The sequence below is a fragment of the Solanum stenotomum genome, chromosome 3, assembly GCF_019186545.1.
Source record: "Solanum stenotomum isolate F172 chromosome 3, ASM1918654v1, whole genome shotgun sequence".
NCBI lineage: Eukaryota > Viridiplantae > Streptophyta > Magnoliopsida > Solanales > Solanaceae > Solanum > Solanum stenotomum.
Window position 1 is genome coordinate 22,988,277 of NC_064284.1, and position 13,887 is coordinate 23,002,163.

At 29.9% G+C, this 13,887-nt stretch overlaps 1 protein-coding gene across 1 annotated transcript; it reads right to left on the reverse strand.

Moving 5' to 3' along the window:
- Positions 1 to 12,105: 12,105 nt before the first annotated feature.
- Positions 12,106 to 12,701, reverse strand: LOC125860339 (glycine-rich cell wall structural protein 2-like). The gene has a single exon (XM_049540279.1). It carries the CDS (start codon positions 12,641 to 12,643, stop codon positions 12,218 to 12,220), a length of 426 nt encoding a protein of 141 aa, XP_049396236.1. The 5' UTR covers positions 12,644 to 12,701; the 3' UTR covers positions 12,106 to 12,217.
- Between the last annotated feature and the right edge of the window lie 1,186 nt (positions 12,702 to 13,887).

The window sequence follows — 13,887 nt, forward strand, 5'->3', positions numbered from 1 at the left end:
AAATAATCTTTTTATTAGTCATTAGAATAATTGAGTTAGTAACTTCAAATATCATAAGACATGTAACATACTCTTTGACATTGAAATTTACGACTTTTTAGACGCTATAAAAAGGGACACTTTTTAGGTCCATGTTGTGTTTTAAACCGTAAAGGGAGGGTCCCTTTTGATCTATATAGAGTTCAAAAGATGTCCGTTTTGAGGCCGGACTCAACAATAAAGTGCTTCACCTAATTATTTGTCACGATCCAGACCATCGTGATTGACACCCACACTAACCCTCCAGTGGGAGAACCATTACTACAACTCAAACTAACAAATTTTATGAAAACTAAGGCATTTAAAGATACGGAAGCATGTTTAAATGACAATAAAAATGGAGTCCCCATAAACTCCAAGGATTCAACTAAAAGAACGAATCATAACTTATGAAGTTTTTTTTTGAAAAAATTCCATTTTACTCCTTCCGATAATTGCCTCGGTTCATTTCTAGATCAATCGGTGAAGTTGGTTTGAAATTTTGAACTATTCGATAACTACGATTAGTTAATTGGCGAATATTTATAAAATAATTAATTTATTTAGTTGGTGGTTAATGGGTCAAACCCTTTAATTAGCGAATATTCAATTTATTGTAAAAGTTTTAGGAAACCCATAATGTAAGAAGCAAATTACATTATATTCCTACTCTTTTACAAAAATCCCCTAAAATTGTTGTCATCCGCATACATCTCATTCTTCTGGATACTTCACATTTGATACATTATACAACTAGTTTGTTGAGATTAAAAAGGAAATTAAATATAAAATTAAATGTCAGTTCCCCAAATAATGCAAATCAAATTAATGGCAGTCTCTCCCAAATAACAGCTCCAAACAATTCAAATTTTCTTCTCTCAAATCTCTCCCAAATCGTAATAGATTAAAAAAAAAGTCAACAATTTTATATAGTTATATATCATATAAAAAAACATATGCACTGATATTTATAAAATTGTGTTGCAGATACTTAACAACATGTGATACATAACTATGTTATATACATAGCAAAGTTATGTGTCACCTACATTACTATGAATATGATACAAACTGATTCGGCCAAACACATATACAGCCCCTCTAACTTGTTCACATTTTTCATTTTGGCACTTTATCTTAGCCTTGTTCCATTTTAACCCTTGAGCTCCATTTTTTATGTTCCATTTTAACACGAAATACTATTTTTATGATTTATTTATTTTTATATATATTCTTCAATTGCAACTTCTTATTTTAAATCGACATGTGTCATTTAATTTTAGTTAAATAATTAAAAATTAACAAAAAATAATTCTTTTTAAAAAATAATAACTTCTTTTTAAGAGTGTTATGTATTTTTGTTTGAAAAATAACCGACGAAATTGTGTTGGTTTTCTTTCTTTAAAATCACGACAACCTAACAAAGTCAGTCGAGTTTTAACATTGTTTAGTAGTGTTATTAGCAATGAACAAGAGTCTTTTTTTAGTAGTGTTATTAACTAAGTCAGTCGAGTCTTTTTGAAGATGGGTTTTTTTATTCGTATTGATTTATATTAAAAATTAAAAGTGAGTATTTGCATTAAATTTAGATAGCCTAGAATTTAGGGGTGTACAAAACCGAACCGAAAACCGAACAAAACCGTAAACCAAGTCAACCCGAAAAAAAAACCCGACTAGTGGTTTGGTTTGACTTGGTTTGGTATTGGGAAAAAAAAACCCAACTACATTTGGGTTGGTTTGGTTTTAACTAAAAAAAACCAACCCGACATTATATATGTAATTTTAAAATTTTATTTTATACATAAAAATATTTACTTTGATATAATTATAAAATATTTCTTATACTATTTCATAGTTTTTATCTTTTAATATATTATTTCAAGTTTAAAACTTAGAATTTGGAATGGTCCAATAAAGATTATAGTTCATAGATGTTGATAATTATAATAAGACTTAAATCAAAATCAAATTAATACTAATGCAAAAAGAAAATCAATTCAACACTAAGAATGACAATAATATTGAATATTTGTTCTTTAGTTTTACATTGGTTTAGACAATTAAAATACATAATCTGGTTTTAATTTTCCTTAAATATTTAGTAATGTAACTAATACTTATTAAACTTATTTTAGCATGATTTAATACTTTTAAATTATGATCATTTTCATTATGACTTTGCAATATTTATTTTATATGATGATTTCATTATTATTTTTTATTGAATATTTTTGTGTCATCAATACTAATCTCATAGTTTGTGTTATTTTTTTAAGAAACACCTTAGATAATTGTATTTTGGTTGGACTAAAGAAATATTTGGAGCACAAGTTAATTATATGTTTGTATGCAAACTTTATCGAAGAAATCCAAAAATCAGAAAAAATCCGAGGTTTATTAGTTTGGTTTGATTTATAAATTTAAAAATTCGACACAATGGTTTGGTTTGGTATTTGAAAAACCCGAACCAACCCGAGGTCGAAAAATTCAAAAAAAAAACCGATTTTTATTAGTTTGGTTTGGTTTATAAATTAAAATTTTTTGCACAAATGGTTTGGTTTGCTATTTGAAAAACCCGAACCAACCCGGTCATGTACACCCTTAGCCTAGATGATAAGAAAAAATAAATAAGTAGTGTTATTTAATTTAATTGAATGTTTAAGAAAGAAAATCAAAGAACTTTCGTCAATTTATTTTCATGCAAAAATACAGAGAAATATCAAAAAATAATATTATTGTTTGAAAAATTTTATGTTCGTTCACGAATGTTTAATTTTTTTAATTAACAGGCACACGTCTATTTTTTTAAAATAAGAAATTGCAATTGAAGAACATAAATAAAAACAAATCATAAAAATTAGTATAAGTGTTTAAATGGTACAAAAAAATGGAGTTTAAGGGTTAAAATGGAACAAGGCGAAGTTGGAGTGCCAAAATGAAAAATGAGGGCAAGTTTGAGGGGCTGTATATGTATTTGGCCAACTGATTTTGTTATAAAACATTAGTGTTTATGTATCAACAGTAACATTTGGTAGTGTCTACTGATACATAGCTTTCTACTAGTTGAATAAGGCAGGGTGTATGTATTGATAGTAAAAGATAACAAAATTTATTATAGTTGTGTATCCAATACATAACTATGAACATGATAAAAACTAATTTGAGTTTCAATAAATTAGAGTTATGTATCAAAACTAATATTTGAAAACGATATATTGTACATGATAAAATTGTAATGTATCATAAAGGTGAAACGATCAAATGATACATTAATTTAAGAATCAAAATCAACTAGATACATTAAAATATATGCTGAAAGCAACAAAAAAAATGCTAAAAGCAAAAAAAAAATAATGATGAGAAATCTTTCCACACTTTCTCCTTTGTTCTGCATCAACTCTTGTAGTTGTTTATCACTTTCAATAATGGTGTTACCTATGGATCTCGACCCAAAGCATTTCCCCGAGCCACCAACAGCTCTTGATAAAATTGTAATGTGTGTGTGTATATATATATTGATTTAGTATTAATTTAGTACAATTATCATCCTTAATGATACCAATACAATATATAATACTTATTTAGTACTCCTATCAGTTAAGCGAAATTAATTGGGGGATATATAATGTAATTATATAATGTGATATGAATCTAAAGGAGTATATATTTGTAATTATTTTAATTTTATGAGATATTTACTTAGTTTCTCCTTCAGATTATGTTTAAAGCTGAATAATGGGGAAAATATGTATGTGAATAGGAGTGTGCAATCTTCATGGGTTAATGCTTCTATAGAAAAAATAGAAAGACAATGCGTAATTCATGAACAAATAAATGCATGTACTTTGAACAATCTCATGATGTAACTTGTATAGCATATGTATATCACATATATTTTATGTGTATATAATGCGGATGCAGATGACATACACAGAGCATATACAAGATATACGCATAACATACAATGATATACACATATCCATCCTTTGGCGCATCACCACTAGTTAGTAGTTCTATCATAACTAAGTCAAACCCTTGCACAACCATTGAAAAATTACTCTTTTGGTCCGTTGAGATAACAATTCTATTAAAATTGATTTATATTTTATATTTTTACCCAGTTTAACCCACTTTATATATGATTTAAGCATGTTTTCTCATTCTTTAGCCCAACCTTTAAATAATAATGATGATTGGTCAAAATTTCACAAACTTTTTACAGGTACACGAATAGGCATTACAAACTCAAAATTTATATTTACACGATGAGTAACACCAAAATCAATTGCATCTTTATAGTTATACATATCTAAAAGTCAAAAACACAAGTTAATTATATAAATTTTAAATTCAAGTTTGTTAGTTTGTTGGATCAGGTGATCTTTCCATCGATTGAAAATTAGAGTTTAATTGAAACTTAAATTTGAAGTGACTGAAAATAGATTTGAGTTAAATCTTAAATTTGAATTTTTCGAATTTGTTAGTTGTTTGAATTGAGTGTTATTCCAATCTAATGGAAACATCAAGAGAAGATCAAAACTTAAATCTGAAGTGATTTGGGATAAATTTCAAACGAGCTCAAGGAAGAAGAAGGAGTCAAATTTTGTATAATAATGCATAATTCTGCTTAATGGTATATATAGATACTACCAGAAAAGTGTGAATTACATGGGGATTAGTATGAAAATCTGTAGGAAACTTATTTTCCTGCAAATTTTCATACTAATCCCCGGGAAAATTCCCATATAATTCACACTTTTCTTGTAGTAGATATATAAACACATCTAATACACTGTAATACATCTACATCTCTCTCTATATATAAGTTAACGTATGACATTGCATTAAGGTGTATAAGCGTCTCTAACTTGTTCAAGTCAATCTAAGTCTCCAATAAATAACTCAAATTTTGTGAATAATCTTCTTATATGTTTGTGCAAAATATAAATATATTTAAAATTTGTGGTCTAAAAATTCATTATATCGACTACTGCTATTTGCACACAATTCCAAACAATTTCACAAACGACTCCTCTATAATAGAAGCTTGAAATTTTATCCCTCCATTCTCTTTCTGGACATAACACATGTCTATTATTTTGAAATTATTTTATTTATTTTTATTGTTATTTTTAATATATTAAATTTTTTTACAAATTTTATATTTTACGCTTAATTTTAATTATTGCTTCTCCAAATTACATTTATCAACTTACCACGCAACGTGCGGGCACATATACTAGTTATTTCATAAAAGGAGAGTAAAGCATATAGTGGACAAGTAAAAGCGACGGAGAGAAAAATATACTACTTCATTCATTTTAATTAATTTGTTTGTTTTATTTTCTTTTTAGTCCCTTTAAAAAAGAACATTTTTTCATTTTTGACAACTCTTTAATTTCAACTTTTCATGAGACATATTTAGGATAACGAAATTCAAAAGTCTTCTTTAATTTCTTAAAATAGAAGATATTTTAACATATTTTACATATATTTAGTTTAACACTACGAGATTCAAAACATCGCTAGTGTATGGCCAAAAAATTCCAAATATTTTTGACAAGTCATTTTTTTGGTGAAGTTTCATCACGTATTTGGTCAGACTTTGGGAGAAATATTTAACTTTAGAAAAAAATGATTTATACCCAAAAGTTTTAAAAATTATTTAAAATACTCATAAGTTTATATTATCGTTTTATAATGAAAATGTTCGTGAAAGCTATGACAATGAACATAATTAATATGATTTTGAAAAAAGAGGAAGAAAACAAAAGAAAATACTGTTGATTCGTATACAAAAAGCTAGTATTACTACTTGTAATTGGAAGTGACTTTGGATAGCAAGCTCGGATAAAATTTGTATAAAATATGTATATATTGGTATAAATTATGTACAACAAACTAGAAATGAAATTTAGTCTTAAATTATAAATGATGTGCATTTTTATAAAATATAAAAGTTTGAAGTAATTTTTAGGAAAAAGGGTTTGAAAAATACTCTAACTTTGGCCGAAATTATTGTTACGATACCAAACTTTATGGAGGACTTTTTACCCCCCTACACTATTTAATAGTGTATTTTAAAGGTATATATGTGCCCACGTGGACACGTTACTATTTATAATGATGCAATATTTATGATGTTCACGTGGGCACATATATACCTTTAAAATACACTATTAAATAGTGCAGGAGGGTAAAAGGTCCTTTCCAAAGTTCGGTATTGTTACAACAAAAAGTTGGTCCAAATTCTATTTTTTCCTAGAACTTGGGAACTTGGGGTGTTGCCAAATATATTTGTAAAGTAATGGCAAATTATATGGCCAAACACTACTCCCTCCTTCCACTTTTATTTGTCGTGGTTTCTTTTTTTTATAGTCAAACTATAAAAACTTTGACTAACATGTAACACCCTGACTTTTCTAAACGTCTAAATTAATTCGTACATTCGTGGAAAGACAAAGAGGGTGAGTAATAAATTAAGAATGATGTGATATGTCATATTTTAAGTGTTCAAGGGTTGTATCTCAAGTTTTGAAGTAAGATAAGTCGCAAAATAAAAGTGGGCGAAAGTTATCGTAAGTTCCTTTTTAAAGATTTCTCTGAAATTTAGGTCAAATGTTTTGGAAGTTTTCTCCCAATCTATAACGAGTTATGGGGCCCATGACCCATTAAATCGAAGTTCTATGAGTCTAGTTTCCAACGCATCAAACGGTTTGTTCATACGACTTCAGAATAGAGAGATATTCACGTTTTTGCGAGACTGCGCAAGCAGGCACGTGAGGTGGGTCCCCTAAGTCGGTGGAAGCTTATAAGATAGCATCTTCTTCATTTTTCTTCATTCAAAATCGTGAGAAACCCACGAAAATCAGATAAATACTCCTCAAATCATCCTTGTGTGTTCATGATCTCTTCTTGACCTACTATCAAAAATTGCCCTACGTCACGAGCTCGCCATTTTGGTATAATTTTCACGGTGAATTGAGCGATGTAGCTCCGTGGAGGTTGTGGCAGCATGGTTTATTTTCCAGTGGAGTGATTATATTCAAGTGTTCTGGTCATTTAAAGAAAGGTAGGAATCACTTTTATCAGTTTACGGATACCTTAGGTCTTGGATTGTAGTTATGATAGGAATCCGTATCGATTGTCGAATTGTCGTAGTAATTTTTATCCTTAATTACTGATTGATTTTACCTTTTTCTTTAGTGTTGTAGTGGTGTGGACAAAGGTATTTTCAACATAAATTATAAAGGAAAAGGTATGTTAAGGCTACTCCCTTCGTTCGACATGTTTCCTTAGAGCTTGGGAGTGATATAATAAGGTAGTTAATGTTAGTTATGTTGTAGACGTAATTGTGAGTGGTTAGCTGATTGAGTGGTTATAAACCCTCATTTTAGGGACTCATAATCTGTTCAAAACAACCCTAAGTTAGGAACGACTTGGACATTATTCATCTATATATTGTTTATAGTTAAATTGCTCGCATTCAGCCTATTTAATCGTTTGTTGTCGCCCTTAGGGCTATTGTGGTTAGTTGTTGAGCTATGAACTGCCTATGAAGGCTATGATGTTGTCTATTAGGACTATGTTATTACCAAAGAGGGATATGTGTTGCCCACTAGGCTATATTGATGCCAAAGAGTGTTATGTGTTGCCTACGGGGGCATTTTGACGCCAAAGAGGGCTATGTATTGCCTACAGGGCTATGTGATGCAAAAGAGGGCTACGTGCATCCCACAGAGTTATGATGTTGCCTAAGAGGGCTATGCGCTGCCTACGGGGCTATATCGTTGCCATAAAGGGCTATGTGACTTCTTACAAAGACAAGGGGCTACCAATAAGGTTGTGTAGATTGATTTGGCACCTTCTGGGCTTATGGGGCCTAAGTAGGTGGTATGTTGTTTGTACCTACCGGGCTTATGGGGGCTTGGTTAGGTTTATGTTTGATCATTATTGTATTTTATTAGATTCAGTAATGGGTTGGCACATTTATCTAAATTTGATTTCCTTACCTGATTGCTTTTGGTTTATTATGATACTTGCTCATTTAGTCTACAACCTTTCATACTCTGTACATTATTTTGTACTGACGCCCCATTGCCTGGGGGTGCTGCATTCATGGATGCATGTCCTGACAGACGACCGAGTAGACCTCCTCAGTAGCAGGATTGACTTTTATCCGGTTGGCTAGCCCCTTTCCTCCGGAGCTGCCAGAGTTTGGAGGTTTGTTAGCCTTTGTTGTGTATATTTTTATGGGTAGGCTGGGGCCCTGTCCCGCCAATCTTTACTACTTTTTTAGGCTTGCAGACTAGTGTGTGGGGTGTACAACTAGGTTATGGCCATGGTGACCTAGTTTTGTTGGTTTGCTGAAGCTTGTGAGCTGTTTGATGTATTGTCTTGATATATACCTGCTTCCAATTTTTGTATAGATATCATGGTGGCCTCAACGGCCCAGTCAGGACTTCTGTGCTAGTTGGCTATTTTCTTTATATGAACTCTTGGGAGTAGCTATTTCATGTATATATATATATATATTGATAGGGGTCATACCTGCCGATGGCTTAGTTTTAAGCCGGGATATACTAGTTTGTTTTCTTGATTGCGTGTGTTTGCCATGCGCTAGTAGCAAATGGTTCAGCAGGGTCGGCTCGGGCCTGAGTTTTGGCATTAGGAGCCAGTTGCGCCCCTTGAGTTTGGGGCGTGACATAACATTTTATGATGTATTTTTCATCGTATTGATATGCAAAAAATTGCAATTTATAGTATTTTTCGTATATTTTTTGAATATCTAAATTTTTTGTTTAAAATATTGAATTATAATGTAATCTAATTTAACTTTGAAAATTAATCAAATTGACTTTCGAAAAGCGCAACATGACAATTAAAAATGGACGGAGGGACGTAGGGAGTAGTTTTCAATTTTTTCCCAAGTTTTCCCCCAACTATATTTGTGGTCAAACGGACCCTTCTTTACCTTCTTAAATTTTATGTAAAGTTAAAACCAAAAATTTAAAAAGAGAGTATTAAATATAGTATTCTTTCTATTTTAATTTATTTATCTTGCTTTACTTTTTATTTTAAAAAAACGTCACTTTTTATATTTCATTATAACTCTTTACACCTAATATACTACACTAAACATTGATTTGGGCACTCAAAAATTTGAGACCCAATTTTTTAATAGTTTAATTTAAACAATATTAAAGTTCGTAGGAAATTTTAAAAAGTCCAAAAATAACTGAAGAAAGAAAAACATTGTCTACTTTTCAACAATATAAAATATTTAAAACTTTAAATTTAATTATTCAAATTATCATATTAGTAAATACATTTCTTACAACAACATCAAAGGTAGTATATTATAAATACATGCTTAACATCTTGTATTTATTCAATTATCTATTGCTAATATAAACAAAGACTCTATGTCCTTTAAGCATATTATATCATAAATAATGATTACCAAAAAGAATGACAACACTAACTTTTTTAAATGTGTTAGGCAAAACAAAACTTAATTTATTTTTATTTCAATCTTCTTTAACAAAGTAAAAACTACTTAAGAAAATGCTAAGTAAAAACGAGTATAAAAGAAATTATGATTCATATCAATTAACAACAATTTCCTAGCACCAGCAGTAATAAGTCGCAGATATATTGGAATTACAATAAACAAAAAAAATGATTTCAATAATCAAAAACATGATATCAAAACTTGTTATTTTTTAAGAAGGCGTGAAAAGAGCAAATGTGAGAAGAAAAAGAATAACGGGTAGAGTATGGAGTTAGAATAATGTTTTCTGCATAAATAGAGAGAGATGAGCCGTTTTATATTTGATTTGGTTGTAAAATCCTATTTGAGCTTCTTTTTAGTGTGTGATAAGAAATATTCTAAATATTTTGCTTGACTATTTCTAAAAGAGTAGTTTAGTGTACATATTTTTTTTCACGTGCGTCTCACATCAATCAATAATATAAATTTGAATAATATTCAATTATGTAACTAATTTTTTGGGTTGAGTTAAAAGTATATTTAAACAAAACAATCCAACATAATAAACAAAATGTGAAATAATAATTCTATTTCTAGACTAAACTAATCAACAAGCAGTCGAAATCAATACATGATTTTGTACAATTTGATCAAAAGATCAATTCAAAAATATGATTGCATCTCTGCAATACACCACTAATTTATTAACAAATTTGGCTAATATGAAGGATCGAATGAATTCCGTCAAGTGTTCACCGGAGAATGAGATGATTATTTTTCCTATAATATGATCTTTGACAATATTCAATTCTAAAACTAATCTTTTAGGTTGAGTTAAGATTATGTTTAAAGCTAAATAATGGGAAAATATGAATTTGAATAGGAGTGTGCAATCTTCATGTATTAATGCTTCTTTAGGAAAAAAAGAGAAAGACAATACGTAATTCATGATGTGATAAATGCATGAATTTTAATCATATTTTGTAGACCTTTTCAATTTCTATTGATCTCCTATTGCATATGCTCAAAGCATCCCAAAGTCTACTATGATCAACACTTTGTACACAAAAAATCTATATAAAGAATACACAAGTGTCTCATATAATTAAAAAAAAAAAAACAATTTTTAGATCATACTAATAAAGATGAACAAAATTTTATTTTATTTTTAAAAAGATAAATTATTAAATAAAGATTCAAACTTTACCAGCCGCAAATACATGAGTATCTGTGATTTGATTGGAGGCCACCAACTTTAACTAGCCATGTAATTTTTTAAAATTAAAAGAAAGTAACATTAATAGATAAGGAATATTTTATCAAAAAGAAAAGAAAAAACAAATTAACAAATTTTAACCTTCTTAACATTATATTCATATGAGGGTTTCAGTTTCTCATAAACGAACAGAAATAAAACAATCCAAATTTAGCCATATTTGGGATACCAAGGATTTATATAATAGTCAATATTGAATTTAATAAAGATAGTGAAATAATAATTTTAAAAAATAGTAAAATAAACGATTATGTGTAAAGCGAATTTTTTAATAAAGAATAAAAAATCCAAACAACATTATTAAGTATCTTCCAATTTTTAATATAACATTCTTTAATTTACAATTCCATCATATAAAATCTACTTTTATATTTTAAAATTTCGTATCAAATTAAACAAACTACTTGCATTGTCAAGGATATGACTTGTGAGAACTCACTTTGTATATGAGACTTGGCCAAACATGTGAAACAAGTACACGTAGACATAGTTAATTACAACCACATAAATACTAGTTCAAATAGCCCATTCCCCAACAAACAAACCTACTCCCACTTGTTACTTTTTTTCATTCTTATTTAGACCATAAACTACCCGTGCTCATAATCAGCACACACTAATTATTACACTAATTAAAAAAATGGACAGTAGCTCTCCCTAGTATAGTATATAGGCGTATTTAGGATTTTAAAATGATAAAGTGTGTTATTATAAAAAAAAAAAAAGAAGATAGATTTAAGATATAAATTTGATTAGTTTGATATTTAATTAGGTTCTTACTACTGGAAATCATTAAAAATTTAAAATTATAGGTTCAATTTTTTTTTAATCTAACCAAATCATTTAGAGAGGTGTTACCCAATTTTAGAAAAAAAAATAAAACAAGATAAATAAAATATTCAAATTTCTAACCTCGCTTAGAGAGGTGCACCCAATCATTATCGCACGATATTATGTGATACTTTGAGTGTCGATTCATACATTTCTATTTAAAAAATATAACACTATTATATATGATTTTGAAAGGAAAGCATGGGTTCATGTGAACCTGCACCCGTAAGTCCCTCATACCAGGTACTCCCTCTATAATTCAATCTATTTGCATTGATTTGGAGCAAGTATAAAAGTTAAAAATTCAAAATATTTGAAAAGGATATTCTTAAATAATCCAAATTATAAGTTATAACTAAGAAAAACAAATTAAAATAGAACATGAATGAACTTAACTTTCACGAAAAAAATATAATTACTCATCATACCTTTTTTTAAAAACGTTTTTGAGCATATGAAAACATTCATCTTATATAATTAATAATACGTATACACCACATTAGCTATATAACATAGTACTAACAAAATACTAAATATTGCACGTAGTTCGAGTCACAATACATTCCTATAGTTATATTTTACGCATACAAAGTTTTAATTTAACCATGACGTTCGGAAACTGATGGTGAACCACCACTTCCCGAACCAAAACCGCCTCCACTACCACCCGAACCACTTCCAGCTCCATAACCACCACCATGAGCCCCACCGCTTCCGTAACCATAACCATAGCCCGAACCAGACCCGCTCCCTGACCCGGAACCAAAGCCCCAGCCTCGTGCAAATCCATTAGGAGACCTACCCGAGCCCGAACCATAACCCCATCCTCCGCTCGGGCTTGAACCCCAACCCCAATTGTAATCCCAGTTAGGCCCATGAGCCGCGCCACTACCTGAGCTAGGTGATCCCATCTCGGTATTCGAGCTCATCTTCCTTCCGCCGACCGGGCTAAGGGCTAAAGAACCGGCGGAGATAGTAAAGATAATAAAGATAAAAAGAGCGAAATGGATGAATTTTGAATGCATTTTTAAGTTAATAGTACAAGGTAATGATAATGTTAGCACAAAGGGAAATGTTTTTTGTTTGAATGCTTTAGCTATATGCATGGGGGTTTATATATAGTAAAGAAAATGGGTATTTATTCATTGATTTTTTTTAATTCTTTTTTAATGTAACCAAAAAAAAGAAAAAGATTATTTGATTGATTGATTGGGGTCCGGCCGGTATCCACTCGTGACACTAGGAAGGGCGTGGGCCGTAGTGAAGCACTTGTCAATAATGTGCATGCTCTCCACATGATTTGCACCACCGCCCCTTCCTACTTTTGCAATTTAAAATTCACCACAAATTTCACCATGTCTTGCCCTTTAAAGCAATTAAAATATCTTAGATAAGTCCATCATTGTGAATTCTGATCAACAAGAGATAGGTGAAAGTCAAAAGTTTAATTTTATGGATTCTCAATTTTATTTTATAATGACGATTGAAATATGAAAATTTTATTCACTTTAACACTCTCCTTCACGCTCAGGTCCCATCAGAGTGTGGTTCAGGAGTCTAAATGGGGATGGACCTGATTCTAATACCGTGAAAAAATATGGTATCTGGGACTAACTCAATCTCAAAAGTTAGTTAATGAAGAAAAATTGCCCAAATCTATATAGCAGATTGTCGATCTCATCTCCAATAGTGTAGAACTTTTACCATTCTAACACGAATACACTATTTAAATTTTAAACAAAAGTTACTGAGTTGTAGAATCCGTATATGGACTTCTAGCTTGGCTAACACCAAAAAGTCACTTTGTTTCCAACTCTTCATAAGTTTTTACTCACAATTCTACTTTCATTTTCATACCTAATATCAACTTTCAATTACTTTTATTATTATAATTATTATTAATTAATTAACTTAATTAAAATGTCAAAATGGCAATATTTTTAGAAAATAATATGTATTCAGATTTTATTATTTAAAATTAATTTTATTTATGAAAACAGTCCTATATTGGACCAAATTCTAAACCAATAACCGTTTAAAAAGAAAAAAAAATAAACCAATACCCATTAACCTTCCTTCTTCACCTTTCGCGTTTCTACTCCCACCTTTCACGTTTTCAGATTCTCTTTCTTCAAGGTGCTCACAAATTGTTCATCAAAATACAAGAAATTTTCTCGATTGTTGAACGAAATCTCTTTATTAATTCAAAAGATTTCTCGATTGGCAAGGTAATTTCCATTATTTATTTAGATTTATTTTAATTTGCTGT

Coding starts and splice junctions, on each gene's coding strand:
- LOC125860339 (XM_049540279.1), bottom strand. CDS start 12,643: ATGCATTCAAAATTCATCCATTTCGCTCTTTTTATCTTTATTATCTTT.